The following is a 20,125-nucleotide window of genomic DNA, read 5'->3' on the forward strand; positions in this document are numbered from 1 at the left end:
GGCACTTCAGTCATGTCCCATTCTCTGCGACCCCCTGGACCAGGGGCCACCAGGCTCCCAGGTCCATGGGATTCTCCAAGCAAGAATACTGGAGTGGGTTGCCACTTCCTTCTCCAGTGATAAAGTATGAAGTGAGTGAAGTGAGTGAAGTGAAGTCGCTCAGTCGCGTTGGACTCTTGGCGACCCCATGGACTGTAGCCTACCAGGCTTCTCCGTTCATGGGATTTTCCAGGCAAGAGTACTGGAGTGGGTTGCCATTGCCTTCTCCACCACAACTGAAACTAGCATTTGTTAATTTCAGTGTGTTTGCCAATAAAGTGTTTACCGCGCTCCCTTTAAGACCAAGGCACAGGGCCGGCGCCAGGGATACATAGATCGTGAAAACAAGGTCTCTCTGTCAAACAGTTGGCACCCGAGTGCAGAAGGCGGGGACGTAAGCAGTTATGAGTCTGAAGCAGCTGAGGTACAAGGTACAAAGGTGGAGCTCGCAGGAAGTGCCCACCTCTGCGGGGGAGGGTCAGGGCCAGGGTCCTGGGTTGGCTACACGCACTCAAAGAAAGTGCGGCTGTGTGCGTGTGTGTCAGTCGTTCAGTCCTATCCGACTCTAGAATACTGGAGTGGGTTGCCATTTCCTTCTCCAGGGGATCTTCCCCACCCAGAGATCAAACCCGGGTCTCCTGCGTGGCAGGCAGATTCTTTGCCATCGGAACCACGAGGGAAGCCCTTGGGATTACCAGGGAAGCTCTTGCGGAGGGTCAGGGACCCTCGGTTCGGTACACGTGCTCAAACACGCGCTCAAACGGAGCGCAACAACGATCCATGTCCAGTTTGAACGCTCATCTCAAATGGCTGGAAACTTAAACACAGTATTGTTGAAAATCAGGCCACGATCCGACTTCAGGGGTTGAATACCTAACTGGTGATCCGCAGATTAAAATGTGTACACTTTGAAGCACTGAGACGAGAAGCGTTGGGTGCGCGGGGACCAAGTAAGGGGGGAGACGAGACTGTGGCTCCGCGAGGCTCCAGGCCGCTCGCGGGCAGGGCTAGGCTCACCCACACCCGCTGTAACCCGAGCCGGCCCCGCCTCCCTAGCGCGCGCCCAGGCGGGCCGGCCCGGCAGGTCCGGGCGGCGCGCTCTGAGTCACCGGAATCTAGGTGGGGCGGGCGCCGCGCCCCCGCTGCCAGCCCCGAGCCGCGTCCTCCAAGAGCCGCCTCCTCGCGGCCTCTTCCCTTTTGTCGCGCTGCCCGCGCTCGAGGGCCACTCTCCGCCGGCGTCCGAGCCTCGCGCGCTGCTCTCCTCCCCGCCGCCGCCGCCGCCGCCGCCGTCGAGATGCTGCGCTGCGGCCTGGCCTGCGAGCGCTGCAGGTGGATCCTGCCGTTGCTCCTGCTGAGCGCCATCGTCTTTGACATCATCGCGCTGGCCGGTCGCGGCTGGCTGCAGTCGAGCGACGACAGCCAGACGTCCTCGCTGTGGTGGCATTGTTTACTAGAAGTCTGCGACAGCCTCATGGTGTATGGTGAGTGCCGCCTCCTCCGTGAAGTCCTCCGGGCGGCGGCTGGGGCGAGCGCCAGCGCCCAGGGAGTGCGGAAGTCGCTCTACGGGAATGGACTAAAACAGGGTCGAGAAGGGACTAAACAGGGTCGGGGGCTAATGGGTGACTCAACAAAAATCTCTTCAGAGCCTGGGTTCATACATCGGACCCGTACAAAATCAAGCAGTAGCAGCCTTGAGAGGCCAAAACCCAGGCTCGACACTGGCGGACAGTGACCCTAGTTCAAACTACATTTATTCGTAGTTTGTACAGCAAAAGGTGATCTCAGCCATTTGAAAAGGGTTTGATGAGTAAATACAGTGAACAAAGTATATTTTCTTGGATACCTACTGAAATTTATCGCCATTCCGTGGCCTCCTCCTCTGATTCTTCTTATGCTTAAACTACAAGTATTAAAAGTGCGTACCTTCCCTAATTCGCTATATTATTCAACTTGAAGTAAGAGAAAGCAACTCTTCTTCCTTAAAAAACAAACAAAAAAAAAAACCCAAGAAACAAAAACAAAAAACCCAACCCTTTCTGTCAAAGTTTTAGCAGTGGTAATTTCAATAGATATTGCAGTGTTTAACGCTGCAGGGTAATTCTTGTTAGAGGGGTAGTTTGGCTCCAGTCCAGCATTGCTGTTTAGAAAACTTTATTTCAATTCGATTTGAAATCTAAAAAGCAAACACATCTTCTACACTAGCGAAATGAAACGGAGTCGACAAATTTAAAATACTGCAGATAGAGTATTTTCTTTTTCCAACGTGGAGGGATTTCCTGCCTACTAGTTAGCTGACAGGACCCGAACAGGACTTGCCCTGGGCTGATACCGCCCCCAGCTTACTGGTAGGTGGGAAGGACTGCTGGGGTCTATTGTAATTAGCGACGTGTGTGGGGTCTGAAAAAAGAGGGCTTAGGTAGGAGCATAATCAGAAGCTGAAAGCCAGGTACTACTGAATGGGGCCTTACCAACTGAGTTTAAACCGAGAAAAAGATATCCTGCTTTTCCCCCCATTCTCTGGTAGGGCCTTTGACTTGCCCCCAACACCTAAACTGGCCCAGGGCTTCAAACCAAATTCTGTTTATCTTGAGGCCCTGAATCAGAGGCTTGGTGCTTTATCTTATCCACTGTGGAATTACTTGGAAGTTCCCACATGGAATCCACCCTACCCCCCACCCACAAAGGAGGCATGGCCCTAGTCAGAAAGTAAATATAAAGACTAAATGAAATTACAACTTTCCTTGAGTCTGTGTTTTTCCTCTCTTAAAGCACAAACAGCCCACCTGCTGTTTGTATTGTAATGGTTTGTATTACTTGCAAGTCTTTTAGGTATTTGAAGCGAGTTAATTTCTTTGAAATAACATGTCTGTATATTTGGTTAAAATGCAGTCAGGTTCAGTATCTTATAGGGGATTTAGCAGGCCTGCTTAAAACAGGTGTGTTTTTAAACAGACTTTGGTCTTCATGTCTCACTGCAAAGACTAATACAGACCCAACGAATATTTAGGGATGCTGGGCATGTGAATTAAGAAGGTTAGTACACCAGCTGGGAGAAGAGTGCATGCAGAGGCTAGATCAGCACTATTGCTGGGACATGATCTGGCTTGCAAGGCTCTGGCTGTGACCACAGCCCTCTTGTGAAACTGGCACAATGCAGTTTTTATTTTTCTTGACTTGCAGGATGAACTCACCTTCTTAGGGTGTGGCGCTTCTAACCCTCAGGCTGATTGAGTACTTTGTATAAAGAAGGGAATAAGCAGGTTCTATTTCTGTTTTCTAATTTTTAAAAATTAGACAGAAGTCTCAAGCATTAACTTTTTTAGTTAATAGCTTTTAGTGAATACTTTTTAGTGAATACTTTTTTAGTGAATAGTTGATGTTTCAATTTGATACAGAAATCGGTCTTTGGAAAAGTGCGGTTTTCCAAGTGAGTCTTGCGGAATCTAGTACTGTCTTTGTGATTTTCACAAGTGGGTGGTGGTAGCCTTCACATTCCAATTTAGTTATTCCTGACCTTTGCAAAGATAACCAAGTGCCAAGAATGTGTTAGACGCAGCTTTTGTTCAAGCCCTAGAATCAAGTGATGAACCTAGCATCCACTGTCAATAGGTGACTGTGGGAAGAAGAAAATAGCTATGAATTCACCACAAGAGGTCCATCCCAGGCTACTGATGTCAAAGAATGGTTAGAATGATTATTGTACTTCTACTCCATCTCCTACCAGGGACTGTTGTCTAGTTTTGCCTCACAGGTATAGAAATTGTGTATTTCTACACTTTAGGTCGTTTATCTAGGTGTCTGAACTCTTGAGATTTTCAGATAGCTTCAGTATGTCCTTGCTGAAAAAAATACATTCACATGAGGTCATACTTTATCTAAAATACAGTGAGCAGTTTACACATACTCCCACGTATGTACAAACATGACGAGGAGTAAGGTTGATGGCTCTAATTAAAATATCTCAGTATAGAGAATTAAGTAAGTACCTCCACTTTTAAAAAATTTCTTGCCATGTACTAAAAATTAAATCTTGTGGTTTATCATTGTAATACTTACGAAAGTATACCTTTGTATTACAAAGTGCTTCACTATCACTTTTTATTTGCTGATATTTATAACATTGATTTATTTTGGTATTAAAGACCTAGGTTGTTGCTGGTAGGTATTGGCAATAATACTAAATAATACAGGCGTATTTTCATAAAGTTCCTTAGAATTATGTAAAAAGCAGAACGTTATATTCTTCACTGTCATTAACAGCTTTAAGAATTTAAAAAAATGATATATCTACTTCATTTTTCCTCATCAGTAAACCGAATTAAACACTGAATATTTTCTTTTACATAATAGTAACAACTAAATGGGGCTTCCCTGGTGGCTCAGTGATAAAGAATCTTCCTGCAGTGTAGGAGAGGAGGGTTCAGTCGGGAAGATCTCCTGGAGAAGGAAATGGCAACACACTCCAGTATTCTTTTTTTCACTCCAGTATTCTTGCCTGGGAAATCCCGTGGATAGAGCAGCCCTGGGGGGCTACAGTCCATGGGTTCGCAAAAGAGACAGATACAATTTAGCAGCTAAACAACACCACCTAAATAAATACACATACTTGTTTGAATTTTTTTTTTTAAATCAAGGTTTCTAATCCTCAAAACAGGAAAAGAAAAATCTAGATTTAAATGCTGAAACAGTCATTCAAATTTCACGTATAAAGAAAATGCAAAATTAAATTTGAATCCGTGTTCACAGATGGTATTTTTGCATTGCTGGCACCTTCTCTTCCAGTTCTAAGAAAGAGTAGATCAGGAGGATATTTTCAACTTCAGAGATGTAGATTTCAAGTCCTAAGCAAGCTCTGACTCGCTCAGGATGGAGAAAAATGGAGTTAAGTTTGTGGATCAGTTACTGGGATAAGAACGATGAATTTATGCTCCAAGAACGACAGTGGCAAGTCTGAGTGGCAGCAAGGGAAAACCAGATTGTCTTCCATCTGAATTCAGAAGGGCAGAGCCTCATTTTTACCAATGATACCACATTGAAATTTTTTTTTTAAACATGAAATCAGCCTTAAGACAAAGAATCAGATTATTATAGGAAATGGTTTTAGATCATTTAGCGCTATGGTTTTTCAAAGCATGGATAATGAGAAAAGCACGAGGTTAACAGGTGTTCACTGGGCTAAATTCAACTTAAAGAATTTCATTTTGAGATTATATTCTTGTGGCTTATGAAATTAGGCATTAGTAGATTGATCTTTTGTGGGCATGTGTTCATGTTCTTATATAGTAAAACAAAAAGTTGGACATTCAATTGATTTTCATAATTAAATATATATGTATGTTGATTTATAAAATCTAGACATCTAGGAACCAGTGATCTTGCCCAGTTTACTCCACATTTGCTGTTTTTAGCAATAACTACCAGAGAGCCTCGATTCCTTTTTAGTGAACTAATTTGTCTTTTCTCCCTGTAAATGGGCAGACTCCTAGACTATCAGAATTAGGAGGGACAAAGAGTGCGCCTATTGAAGATTTCTCCAAAGCCTGCCGGTCAGCATCCCCCGTGACTGATCTGAGCTTCCAGCCTTTGTTCAGCAACTTAATTCTCTCCACCATGCTTGTCTGTTTAAAAGTACCTCTCTTAGTGGCAATGCCATATAACACAGGGAGCTCAGCTTGGTACTCTATGATGGTCTAGAAGGGTGAGATGGGAGGGGCGAGGGAGGCTGAAGAAGTATGGAATGTATATATAATTACGGCTTATTTGCTTTGTTGTATGGCAGAAACCAATAGAACACTGTAAAGCAATTATCCTCCAATTTTAAAAAAAGTACCTCTCTTAACACTAACAGGAGCTGATGTGCTTCTATGTAAATTCTTCTTTCTAGCCTTCTAACAGCAGACAGACTTTCAAACATTTGAGGGTAGATCCCAAATTTGCTGCTAGTTATCTTTTCTGAGTCCATCCACAATTTCCTGTATTTTCCCATCTTCCTGTGTAGGATAGTTTCCCCTCTCAGACTTCAAAAGAAGTCGGTAAAGGAGTTCTGTAAAGACCAATGGGCAAGAGTTATCTGGCTCAGTGTAGGGGGCTGGGAATGTGGAGCATGTAAAGAATCTCACACCTACCGTGGAATCTCCCCCCCAGTGACCCCCGCCCCCACCATTCTTGCTTTAAGCCATTCCTCTCCTGCCTCCAAACCTTGCAGAATCGCTCTTCCTGTGCCGATTTTTTTGGAGGCCTGTACTGAGTTATCCTCTAGATTTTTACTACTAATGTGTCGCAGACCATCAGCACCTGCATTATTGGGGAGGTTATTGGACACTCAATATCTTAGGCCTATCTACTGAATTGGAGTCTGTATTTTAACAAGGTCCCCAAGGTGATTGATTCATCAGCACTTTGAAGTTTCAGAAGCACTGGTCTGTATTACTGCAAGTCTCCTCGCTGAATAGGCAACAGTCTTTTTGACTATATCGTCCACCCATGCCTATGTTTATTTGTAGATAGCATCTTTTTATATTTTCAGTTTTGGTCTTAGCCACTTTTCAGTTCTGCTTGTGTATGACATAAAGAATTTTATAGAAACAATAGGAAGAAATCTGACAAAATCTTAATCACCAGGTAGGGTTTTCTGTCTTGTTCATAGATGAGTCTTTTGTTCTGGGAAGGAGCGGTCCTCTGGCTGGGTGACAGTTTGGTGTGTGCAGGGCGCTGAGTGCGGGGCTGGGCCACAGGAGGTTTCGGTCAGCGTTTTTTGCTGGGTACTGTGCTCAGTCGCTTCAATCATGTCCAGCTCTTTGCCAGCCTGTGGGCTCTAGCCTGCCAGGCTCCTCAGTCATGGGGTTCGCCAGGCAAGAATCCTGGAGTGGGTTGCCATGCCCTCCTCCAGGGGCTCTTCCTGACCCAGAGATAGAACCCACGCCTCCTGCATTGCAGGCCGATTTTTTACTACTGAGCCACTAGGGAAACCTCAATTATTTGGTGCCCACGTGTAAAACTCCTGAAGAATGCAGCAAATCCGTTAAAAGAAATACTAATTTGGGGTGAAAAAGTCATGACAGTCTCCAAAATATCACCCACAATAGTAGTGGTGCTCTCCTTGTCTTAAAATAAAAAAAATTTTTTTTCTTTTCCACAAACTTAAGTTTGATTTATGGTTTCTAGCTTGATATTTGAGGTATTTACTTATTTTTACTTTTATTGCTCCTTTCTTATCAGTTGATCTTATTGGTCTTTTCCCAGCTGTATTTGCCTTGTAATGTCATGTTTTAGTATATAATCTCTGGATAAAGATACAGCATTCTTCCTCATACAAAAAATTTAAAAATATTACCTAGAAAAAACTCAATTTCATTAGTGATTAGTAATTAGTGAGTGGTTTCCATGTTGTTGATTTAATGTTGAATCTTTGCAAGAAATAGCAAAATTTGATAAGCCATTCTTCACCTAAATGGATCTTTAATGAATCTTATTTAAAAGTGGATTTATAATATTGCTGGTTTCTTGGATAACATGAATTTCTCCAAGTGGTATTTAGAAAATAAACTTATGACAGAATAAATTATGAATACATATGAAACCCCAAATTTGTCTTCCTTTAAGAAAACAAGCAAACAAAAAAAACATTCCTGCATAGAAACTCTGTTTACCTGAAATATAGCATGCTGTTGTGATCTCAATTCAGAGAAAGGTAATTGACAACTTCCCCAACCCCTGCATACACACACATACACACAAATTCTGCTTATTTGAATTTAATGATTGTATTTAATTGAATTTAATGATTGACAGTAACCATGAAAAAAAAATCTATAGAAATGAGACTACAGTTGACAGTAGTCTCATTTCTCATGAAACTTTCATGCTTCTTTTTGGCAGTGTTGCAATCTTTTTTATAAGGAGATTAATCATCTAAGTTGTTCTCAAATTTTAGTATGGATATAACAAATGCCAATAAAATACAGATTAGGAAAGGCCATAAAATTTACTATATAAAATAATAATGAAGGACAGAGTTATATTCAGAATAGATGAAGATGGATTGTCTTTGAAGAACTGAGGAACATCGGTTGAATCATGAAAGAAGTGGCTTTAGGACAAGTTTTAAAAAGTGATGTTTTTTTCATTGGGGCTGGTAAATAGGTATAATTTAGATCAAGGTATAATATAAAATATAAATAGTGCTCAAAGGGGTTTGGTAAATTTGGGAATATCAGGCTCATTCTGGGTAATTAAAGGAGACCAAAGGTACTTAGCCTACAGACTTAACTTTTTAAAGTGTATGTCTTGGAAAATTGTCATGTTGTAAGTCTACATGGCAGTTGGCCCCTTCTCAGGCAGAATGTTGGGCTGGGAGGACCCTGCTCAGACCTGATAGGATCCATCTCACAAAACAGTCATTGACATGAGAGCAGATTGCCTTCCTTGTTATCCTGACGGATGTCAGGACCTTCACAACCATGTTAAGATTTCTATCTCAAATGATAGTTAAGTGATTCACTGTGGGTGTTTCCACGCTACCAGGAGCAGGTTTTACGTGTCCTACTTCCAAGGCAGCCTTTCTCCAGACAAAATGTTGCTGAAGTGTCCATTTTGATTTCTCTCAGACTCAGCATTTTAAATAAGCAAGACGCTAATTGAGTTGATTTAACATAGCATAGAAAGAATTATTAAAATGATGTGTTTATCTTTACATTCACCTGTTGGTTTTAGGTGAATTGGCTTACTATTTTTTAAATTTCTTTCAAGTACCTGAAACTAAATGAAAATTACAGCTATAGTGTCAGAGGAAGTAGTAATAGCAATAATTTAACTTTGTATTAATTTTCCTCAAATAAACAGGTAAAATGATTGACATTACTCTTTAGGCAATATCATACATTATTTAGCAATAGTTTAAAAACCTTAATCTGTAATTGTCAAAGTTTGATTATTAAATATGTTCCCTGTTAGGATTTTTTTTTCTGTATTTATTGAACACTCACATTCTACTGTACAATTGATTTCCATGTTTGTATTCCTCTGTATGCACATACAGATGTATTGCCTTTTCACTGAACAGTTACGAACCTGTGAATTCAACTTAAAAGGAAAAATCAGTGTCTGCTTATTTGAATTTAATGATTGTATTTAATTGAATTTAATGATTGGCAGTAGCCATGAAAAAAATCTATAGAAATGAGACTGTAATTGGTAGTGAGTGGGTCACACTGGAAGTTGCATGCTCCTTTCTGGCAATGCAACAGCTGTTCTTATAAGAAGATTAATCATCTGTCTTAGTTGTTCTCAAGCTTTAGTATAGATGTAAGAAATACTAGCAAAATGCAGATTCCTGGGCACTATCTTTTCAACTGTGATTCATTGTGTCTGGAGGGACACACAGGAATCCATATTTTGTATAAGCACCACTGATGGTTTTGTATCAGTGGTCTATGGTGTAGACCCAGAGATGGTCTTAGATGTTCTTTCCAAAGATGGCTCCTCTTCTCTGGAAAGTTACCTTACTCAAAGGACAAGGCAAAAGTGAGAAAAGAGAATTAATTACTCAATTTCACATTCTGGCTTTATCTTTGTTGCTTTTAAAATAAAACATTTCTTTTTACCTTGGTCCTAAAATCTCTTATTGATCTCACAGAAAGAGCAGGACTTGGAGGAAAGTAGTAAAAATTATACACAAAACTGGAGCCACTCATGGACTGTCATGCCCCTGACGGTGCATCGGGACTGTCATCCTGACACTGCTGCTAAAGGGTCATTTGTGTGAAAACATAATATTTGAGCGTGTAAAAAAAAATGAGCGTGTGTCATCTACTTGAAAGAAAGTGAAAGTTAGTCACTCAGTTGTGTCTGACTTTTTGTGACCCCATGGCCTGTAGTCTACCAGCTTCTTCTGTCCATGAGGATTTCCAGGCAAAAATATTGGAGCGGGTTACCATGCCCTCCTGCAGAGGATCTTCCTGACCCAGAAATCAAATCTGTGTCTCTTATGTCTCCTGCATTGACAGGCGGGTTCTTTACCACTAGCACCACCTGGGAAGCCCTAATAGGTAGTAGGGGCAGGGTATAAACAAGGTTCCCAAGCCTTTGTTCTTTCTGCTAGTCCTTAGGTTTGTCTACCATTGACCAGTCTAATGACCAAAATTAAGTGAGGGTATGTTTGCCAGCCAAGCTGTGTGAAATTTTGAGTAGGACCAGCACTGAGGTGCATGCAATTTTCTTTTTCAAATTCAATAAAGAAAAATAAGGGTGCATGTTCATTCATTAATGAATGAATGGACAAACATAATGTGGGCTCTCCATACAATAGAATAATTATTAGTCATAAAAAGGAATGAAGTCCTGATCCATGCTGCTACAATATAGATGAACCTTGAGAACATGCTAAGTGAAAGCACAGGACAGTCACAAAGGCCAAGTAGTATAACCTATAATTCCATTTATAAGCAATGTACAGGGTATACAAATTTATAGAGACAGAAAGTAGATTAGTGGTTGTTGGAAGCTGAAGGAAGAAGGGAGTGGGAGGTGACTGTTAATGGTCATGGGGTTTCTTTTTGGAATGATGCAAGTTTTAGAATTGTAAATGGTGATGGCTGCACAACCCTGTAAATATAGTAAAAACCACTGAATTGTACACTTTAAAAGGATGGATTTTCCAGCATGTAAATCATATCCCCAAAGAAAAAGAGTCACATTCTGGCTATAGACAGGCTAAAAATCAGACTCGGCTGTCAGCTCTGTGACCATAGGCAGATTATTTGGACTCTCCAAACCTCAGTTTAATCTCACTTCTAAAATAGAAATGATAACAGAATGTGAGCCTTGAAGAGTTATCAGGAAAATTCAGAGAGTTAAACCATAGCAGGTTCTTAGCTCCATGCCTGGCACAGAGTGATTACTTCATACATGTCAGTTACTACCTCTGGAGAGAAAGTTGTGTGGGAAAGAGATTTTACAAATTGGTGCAGGTTGAACAGGAAGAGTGATTGGCTGGAATCCTTAGCTGGGAAGTTATGGCTTTTCTCTTCCCATAGGCAGAGCAGAATAAGCCAGGGCTGGAGCTGCCCACATAGATCTTTGAAACCAGAACTCAATTTCCACCTTATCCAGATTGTTTTTAGGGCGCATGTCAATAACTGAGAATTATTGTGCAAAAAATTCTGAATACTTCAGAAAAAATCTATGCAAAAATTTAGAAAGGTTGTTTGCACCTAAATTTGTTATAAAAATCATACATACTTTACAATTAAGTTGTTTTATTTCACATCTCTGCCTAGTCATAGGCACTCTGTTTTCAACAATTATTTTTGCATGGAACCAAATCTTAATACAAAACAAAGATCCTTTTAAAGGTAATTAAAAAAAAAAAAAGAAAAAAAATGAAGGAAAAAAAAAAAGGTAATTGAAACAGTTCCTGAAGAGATTATAATTTGGATTGTTCAATACCAAAAATGTTGTTTATTGGGTTGTACTGGATTAGAACTTGAGTTAATCTTTTAAATATACCTGTTTATATGGCCAATTTATCCACTTATTAAGTGAGATACAGTTTAATGATGTCTACCTTTCATTTTGGAGGTATAAGCATTTGCCCCCAAACAGAGGGATAAAGCATTACTGTATATCACTATATTAATGCCTTACCTACAAATTGCCTATTCTTCCTTTAAAATATGGAGATGTTTAAGTATTCTTGAGAGAAAAACTGTTCTTCCACCCTAATATAATTATTAGAAGGAAAAAAAAACTGTTGATGCTTTGGTAAGTAATTTTTAGATTTGGCATGTCTGTTGTATTAATGACCGTTTGTGTTTCCTTGTAGCTTGGGGAAGGGCAGCCGCCGCCATGCTGCTCTGCGGTCTCATCATCCTGGTGATCTGCTTCATCCTCTCCTTCTTTGCCCTCTGTGGACCCCAAATGCTTGTCTTCCTGAGAGTGATCGGAGGCCTCCTGGCCCTGGCTGGTAAGACTGTGCCCCAGCAATTCTTCATTCCTATCTGCACTGAACATCAACATAGTAATGTCCAAGCCACAGTGAAGATCCCTGACAACAGAGTTCCTGATCTGCTCTCAGAAAATGTGTCCCCAAAGGCAGAAATAACAGAGGATGTGCTTTAAGATCCTGATCCCTTTCCTCTTCTGCCTGAGATAGCTGTTCCAATTCCAGGCCACCCACCCAAGTGAGGAAGATTGTCACTCTACCTGCGGCTATCTCTCATAGATGACCTCGAGTCCCTGACACCGCTCCCCAAGGGGCCAGGGCTGTGTCGCCACTGGAAGGGCAGTCTCCATAGTGGTCTCAGACTGGCCTGCCGTGAGCTGCATGCTTCGGGGACTGAAATGTCCCTGAACCATTGCACTTGGTGAAGAAGTTTTGCAGTCTTAGGATGTGGTGGATCGTGGAAGGGTCCTCTGCAATTTAGACTTTGTAGAAATTGATCTAAACCACGTGATGAACCCAAATGGGTAAATAACTATATTTTACATGTATTATGGCACATATTGGAGAAGGAAATGGCAACCCACTCCAGTATTCTTGCCTGGAGAATCCCATGGACAGAGGAGCCTGGCGGGGTACAGTCCACGGGGTCGCAAAGAGTCAGACACGATCACATTAGAGAAAAATGCAGAGAAGTGTTCCTTTTGTGTAGGACACAACGATTTGCACTAAATGACAGGCTTAACCAGTGAAAGTTTGCTATTTTAAGTAGATAAGAAGCAGAGAAATGATGATCCGCACCAAGATTGCCCTTCATGAGTTGCCAAAGGAGAACATTTTAAGTTGGGAAACAGAAGCAACAAGTCAAGATATGGAAACATCTATAGCCTTTCTAGTGAAACGGAAAAACTAGCTTTTCTTAAAAAAAAAAACAAAAACAAAAACAGAAAACTAGTTAAGAATATATCTGTGGAGCTAGTAGAAAAAAATTAAGGTGAAAGCAAAGTGGTGGTAACTATCCACTCCTGGACATACTCCAGGAATCACAGCCAACTAATTGGCCCCTCTGTGAAGAGCAGCGTCTGAGTGTCACAGAGCTAAAATTTGCTCATACCTTAAGTCATGGCAACGCACACATGAAATACTAAGTTAAAAAGCACATGGCATAGCATTGTGTTCAGTCATGTCCGACTCTTTGCGAGCCCATAACTGCAGCATGCTAAGCTTCCCTGTCCTTCACTATCTCCCGGAGTCTGCTCAAACTCATGTCCATTGAGTCAATGATGCCATCCAACCATCTCATCCTCTGTCATCCCCTTCTCCTCCTGCCTTCAGTCTTTTCCAGCATCGGGGTCTTTTGGCATAGCTTATGGCATAGCATAGCATGTGTATACTCATTAGCGCTTTATAGAATCATGCATGTTCATTGAAAAATACTACAAAGTAAATCTAATAAAGCTCCTTTTATTTTTAAGCAATTTAAAATGTTAATGCATGATTAATAATGATTGTAACAATGTGACTTTTATATTGAGTTTAGAAGCCTCTTTGACATGTTTCCCTGCCTGTATCTGCCCTTTCACTTTTTCAAAGCACCGTGATTATTCTCTTCTTTTACTTGTATTCTTCTAGCCTGGAACACTTTTCTTCCTGCCCTCCATCTCTTCATTTCTATTTATTCTTCAAATTTCCCTTCCTCTGTAGGCTTTTCTACTGATTCTCCCATTGATCATTCATATCATTGGTTCATTGTTTCATTTAGTCATTCATTTATTGAATGAATATTCCAGTGGTATGTTATCAAATGTCAGTATTGAGTCCTAAGTCATGTGTGTGTGCACACACACGTGTATATATATATGTGTGTGTGTATGTATATAATTTTTTCTAACACTGACATATTAAATGTTTGGCACAAGAAATGCAAAGATGAGAAAAATAGGCTCTTCTCTACGCTCTTGCTTTCTATTGCATACCACAGTTCAGCAATTTTTACTTTAGTATATATAATGCTTACACAGGTACTATGGAATGATTCTCTAATATTCTGCCTGTATTTCATATATTCAGTATTCTGCTCAGTACCAGGTATCTCTGACACAAAATATTCAACCATCTTTTTTGGCTCATGATTAACTAGATTCTCCCAGCCCCTTTTATCAGCATTATTTAGGTGGATTTAACACTTAATTTTATGGCAAAAATATTGAAGAAGAGGAATTAATCTGTTGTTACCATGCATTCGTTCATTCATGCATTCATACTTTGGGGATTTTTTTCCTTCCTTTTAGCTGTGTTCCAGATCATCTCCCTGGTAATTTACCCTGTGAAGTACACTCAGACCTTTAACCTTCACCTCAACCCTGCTGTCACTTACATCTATAACTGGGCCTACGGCTTCGGGTGGGCGGCCACTATCATCCTGATCGGCTGTGCCTTCTTCTTCTGTTGCCTCCCCAACTACGAAGATGACCTGCTGGGCAATGCCAAGCCCAGGTACTTCTACACATCTGCCTAAGGTGGGGAATGAGCAGAAGAACATCACTGCTGCTGAGATAGATTCCAGAGAAAGAAACTGTTTTCCCCGGAATACTTTGAACCTGTTTTGGGGACAATGTTCATATCATTAAGCTATGGTCAAAATGCTAAAATAATCTGGGGTAAGTGTTTCTTAAATGGTGTTATAGTTTCATATTCATCTTTTATATATGTTTTGTAGTGTTAAGCAAGACTTACTTCTTTTAATTAATTACCTAACTATTAAGGTGGCTAAAAAGTTCATTCAGGCTTGTCCATAACATTGATGGGAAAACCTGAACTCACTTTTTGGCCAACTCAATACTAATATGCCAATGTTTCTTTGTATCTAACAATACCATTGATATTGCATTTGTAAAAGAATATGAGTATGAAAGTAACTACAAAATTTATAAGGTAAAAATGAGAAGGCTTCAAAGACTTGTGTACTCTGGTTAGGTTTCTGTTTTTCCCAGATGGAATGGGTTGGGTCTATTAAGGACTGAGGAGAAGAAGATGATACTGGTAAAAATTGTCAGTGAATAAATATTCTAAAAGAAACGCAAAAAAAATTTTTTTCAAGCCTTTGGCTATTCAAAGAAGCAAAATTGGTTCCTACATGCATGTCATTTGTGAGAATTTCTAATGAATATCATGAATAATTGATTTGGGGCTAAGCTTTCCATTAACTTAATATGACATCTAGGAAAGTATTCTTTCATTGCCAAAACCTGTTGCAGTAGTAAGGCCTCCTTAAGCAGTGAAATCTTAAGATGAAATTTTCTCTTTTAAAGTGATTCTTAGGGTGGGGGTGTGGTAGAAAGCTACTAGTAATTCTGTGCTCTTTGGTGTCTATATGCTCTAGACCAGAGTAGACTGGATTGAAAAATGGACTGGTCTAATTCATTATGACCTTTAAGTAGTATTAGGTTGTTCAGTAAAGCATTAGGAGGGCCATTCCCATCACAAAAGTAACATTAAACAGCCTAAAGAGAAGACATGGCTTGAATTTTTCATCTTTGGCTTGATGGGTCTCTAATCATGTAGACACAGCTTCTGATAGATTGCAACTGTAAGCAAAAACTTAAATATGGTTCAAAACCTGGTTTCCCTTGGTAAACAGATTAAAAATATCTGATGTAAAACATTTAACAGGAGAATTCAGGAATGTGGGATTTCTCTGACTTGCAAATATGATGTATCACATGGAATATTATTATTTTTTTACTATTGTACTTACATAATGAAAACCAATTCATTTTATATATCAAATTACTTTGTAAGTTGTAAAAATAGCAGTTGCAGTTTTATTACGAACTTTTCTCAATAAACCAGGTGATCTTATCTTGTTTCTAGCTTGCAGTTTTTTTGGTTTTGCTTCTCCCCTCATTCCCCCAAATCTGGGGGAAGGGAATTTGTAAAAGATGTTTTGAGTGGGGTAGTAAGAACATTGGATAAAGTGAAAAGTTGCTTTTATCATTTTCAAGTTTTAAGATGAACATAAAAAAGAAGAAACAACACAACTTTTGATGAACTTTAATGGATTCTAGTAGTTTACTCTCTAAACCACTTCCTCAATGACCAATATCCAGGACACCAATATCAAACAGTATTTATCCAGCACTGCCATCAGAGGGAATGGACCAAGAGCTTCCTGGTAGGTCCAGACACCACGGAACATTAGTATGGTTTCACTGGTGGTTCTCGCGTCTTCTGTGGCACAGCTTCCTGCTTGAGATGGAATCTTCTTCTATGCAGGTCATGGGACCACAAGTAGTCTCTTTACGTCTTTTCCTCTTGTCCATCTTCCATTTTCTGTTCGTTTTTTCCCCATGGTGGCTCACAGGTGAATTCTGCTCTATTATATATAAATGTGAAGAAGGGTTTCCAAGTAGCAGGGTGGGAGGAGGAGGACATTTTTTCTTAGTGCTTCTGTCAGCCACTGGCAGGGACTTTTTCTTCTATGGTTTTCAAAGTTTAAGGTGATTGTTTCATAAATTTGACCATAAGACTAAAAGAATTTGGTCTGGGTGATTCTTTACACCAAAATTTAAAAAAAATCTTTGACAAGGTTTGAAATGATCAAATTAACAATTTGATCCATTCACAAAGATAATGGATATCTAGAGATTCAGAAACTGGATCTCTCATTAGACATGAAAATGATTCAGATACATGTCCTCTCTAAAGCAAGCACTCTTGTCTTTGGATTTTGTTCCCACCCAGCTTCCTTCTTTCTCTCCTAAATAAGTAACACACTAGATCCTAATGATGCACATTTAGGAAAAATTACAGCTTCCTGGAATCCATGGTCTGTACTAACAGACATGTCTGTGACAGAAGAAGCATCCTTACTTTACTTAAAATGTGCCACTTCTTTCAGCCTTGTTCCAGCATACAGACCCTCCATTCCTTCTTAGTTCACATTCATTAGGACAGAAACCTTTATGTCATAAACAGAGCAGGAGAATTCTAGGGAATTCCAGAGAGGAATAGAGAATTTGAGAAGCCATCTAAAGACTAAAAATGTACTGAATGAGATTTCCTATGATCAAGCTGAACTGGTTTCTGGCTCTGTAATTATTATACCAAGTCCCCACCCATTAAACAAGCAGTTCTAGGTTCCCAAACAATTATCTCATGCTCACATTAGGAGTAATCAGATATGCCAAGTGCCTTTTACCATTGACTGTAACAAAGGGTAATGTGTCAAGGACTTTCAGTTGATGCACAAGGTAACTATGGAGTGTAATTAGTTTTGGCTTCAAAATCATACACTGCGGGACTGACATTAAAATTTGATGAGTTTTCTTTTCTTAAGGGAATGAAAAGAATGGAACAATATAGTCATAATAACTTAGGTTGATTTTTTGCTACAAGCTCCTGCTGACAGTTCTGTTAATATAATAAACACAGATGCTGAATTGACTTGTTTTCCTAAGAATACCTGAAAAGGGCATGTTTTAGTTTCATCCCACTGTTGGCTTTTGTTAGTTATGTTGGAATTTATAGCTTGAGTAGTTTACCACCCCTCATGCCTCAACCTCATCTGTAAGACTATTGCTATGATCCTTTTTATTTCAAAATTCTCTGATTCAGTGTGTTTGTATGTGTAGCTCCTCATTTGTTGATTTACTCAAATATTCTTGGGAAAAGGAAAAAGGATTAAGTGATGCTATTTTTTGGTGTGTTTTTTTTCAAGTTGATTTTCATACTAGAGACAAATGATTAACATCTTAATATTGTGATGGATTTTTTTTCTTTAATTGAAAATTAAAGAACATTTCTTCCATTGGAAGATCTACTAAATAAGTGCCTCTAGACTCTTATTATGAGCATAAGTAACCCTGAAGCCTAAAAGCAAATACTTATTTGTATTTCAGGGAGCTTCTGATTCAAGAGGGTAGAATGAACTCTCTATTAAATAATCGCTTCTGACCAGGATAGAAAAAAAATGTAGAATAGTAAACAGGTGCCAGAGGGAATAAATCCATAATTAAAGAGGGATATGTAGCTGACCAGAGATTCTGTCAAATTTCTGGAAGATGGAAAATGAGTGACACTGTCAACATATCAGTGGAGCTGCCAGTCAGAACCAACTCAAGCTGCCTGTCAGGGAAGTAACATCTGTGCCGCTTAGAAGTGCCAAAGAAGTGCCAAGCTTGGTGTTGGCAAGGAAAAGTAGGACCAGGAGAGGAGGAGGGTGTAAATCAGGGGGATTAGTTAGAAGTCAGCCCCATGAGGAATTTGCCAGTTGGCTTGTCCACTCTTCCCCCCACCAGGCTGCCACCTGAAACTTACAGAGTGGAAGAACCGGAGGATATGGTTACACTTCCTAACCAGCATCCTCTAAGTGCTTTGCATGTACTAACCCATATAAACCTGGCCTAGACCCTCTGATATGAAATTAATGATCTTAATTGTTCAGAGAGGAAATGGAAGCACAGGAATGTGAAATAATGTTTGCAAGGTCAGACACCTAGTAAATAACAATAGCAATAATAGATGCAAAACACACCATGTTGTGGTATTGTTTGGTGCATTAGAACACAGTACAGTAGATATTTGGGCTTCTCTTGTGGCTCAGCTGGTGAAGAACCCGCCTGCAATGTGGGACACCTGGGTTTGATCCCTGGGTTGGGAAGATACCCTGGAGAAGGGAAAGGCTAACCACTCCAGTATTCTGGCCTGGAGAATTCCACGGACTGTATAGTCTATGGGGTCGCAAAGAGTTGGACATGACTGAGTGACTTTCACTTTTCCAGTAGGTATTGATACTATGATGAGGATTTCAGGCTTCCCCCTTCTCCCACTGTGTGGTCTCTCAGCCCCTTTCATTCTCCATACTCCAGGAGGGTTCTGCTTTTCTATGTGTTTTGGGGGACATGTTATAATGGAGAAGTATGGAGAGTGTAAAGGTCCCAGTGAGGGCTGGCTCTTCATAGAGAACTGGGGATGAGCAAGGCAGATGGAAATTCATGGCAAAGAGAAGAAAGGAATTAAAAACATCTCCCTGGTCGGTGTATCTCATGGTACCATGTTTGAGAAGCGGAGTTCACACTGTTGTTTTTGTGGTTGGATTGCACTTCTCTGTGCTTGGACCCTTACTTCATAAGTCATGATTTCATGAACATCACAGGCATGAGCCATTTTCCAAATCATTCCAGGGGCGTGGCTGAAATTAGAGGGTCCAGTCTTGATGGAGAGGGCATCGTAAAGAAAAACCCTTTTAATCTTTCTGAAGCACTAGTTTTTAGACTTTCTAAAATGTACTGCTTTTGAGATTACAGATTACTGGTCCTGAGGTGCAATTTTTAAAAAGACAATAGAATCATCCATACACTGCATAGAATGTTGTGCATCTTCATTGTGTACAGGATACTCTGAAATATGTATTACAGAAAACATGGTGAACAAATGATAGTCACACAGAACAGAGTACATCAATAGTTTTTGTTATACTGTGGAATATTCATCATCAGAAAAATAATTTTGACATCTAAATTCATTTGAAAAGGGAATGACTTTGAGTAAGAATATTCCTACGATTATGCAGTAAGGATATAATTGGAACGGCAGCAATGGCCCTGCCAGGGGCAGGAGAAGGCTGCTTAGGAAGTTGGGATAAAGAGAGTCAGTGCCAGCTCTTGCTTTTGAAATCCCTCCTCTTTTCCTTGCTCTTTCTGTAACAGTATGGTTTCAGGTTTTAAAATTCCTGAAGACAGACCGAGCTTGGGACTAACTGGTGGGTGATCAGAGAGCCCTTTGCTTTTGGAGACCATTCTTCAGTGAGCTTGACTTGTCTGGTCACCCTTCCAGTGCATTGTTCTTGGATTTCTCAAGTATCTGGGTGTGTCTTCAGGGTGTGGCAGATGTGGGAAGAGAAAAAACCAGAAAGGGAGATTAACAGAGGTTTAGATTCTATGCCATTAACGATGTTCCACTTGTACTATTCTGTGTTTCATCATTAATTTTACAACCTGCTCTCTCCAACTGCAGAAATAAAGGATAATTCAGAAGTGTGTGTGTGTGTGTGTGTTCAAAGATAGTTCTCTGGTGAAGAAATGGAATCCTGTTGATTTAAATGGCTTAAGATTGTCTTAGTGATAATGAGTCATCAGATAATCATAA

General features: G+C 40.2%; 1 protein-coding gene across 1 annotated transcript; it reads left to right on the plus strand.

Annotated features, from left to right (window-relative positions):
* The first annotated feature begins 1,143 nt into the window (after positions 1-1,143).
* Positions 1,144-15,849, plus strand: PERP (p53 apoptosis effector related to PMP22). Its single transcript, XM_020893065.2, has 3 exons — positions 1,144-1,520; positions 11,861-12,001; positions 14,269-15,849. Exons 1-3 carry the CDS (start codon positions 1,334-1,336, stop codon positions 14,493-14,495), a joined length of 555 nt encoding a protein of 184 aa, XP_020748724.1. The 5' UTR covers positions 1,144-1,333; the 3' UTR covers positions 14,496-15,849.
* The last annotated feature ends 4,276 nt before the right edge of the window (positions 15,850-20,125 follow it).

This window comes from Odocoileus virginianus, chromosome 34 (genome assembly GCF_023699985.2).
Source record: "Odocoileus virginianus isolate 20LAN1187 ecotype Illinois chromosome 34, Ovbor_1.2, whole genome shotgun sequence".
Taxonomy (NCBI): Eukaryota; Metazoa; Chordata; class Mammalia; order Artiodactyla; family Cervidae; genus Odocoileus; species Odocoileus virginianus.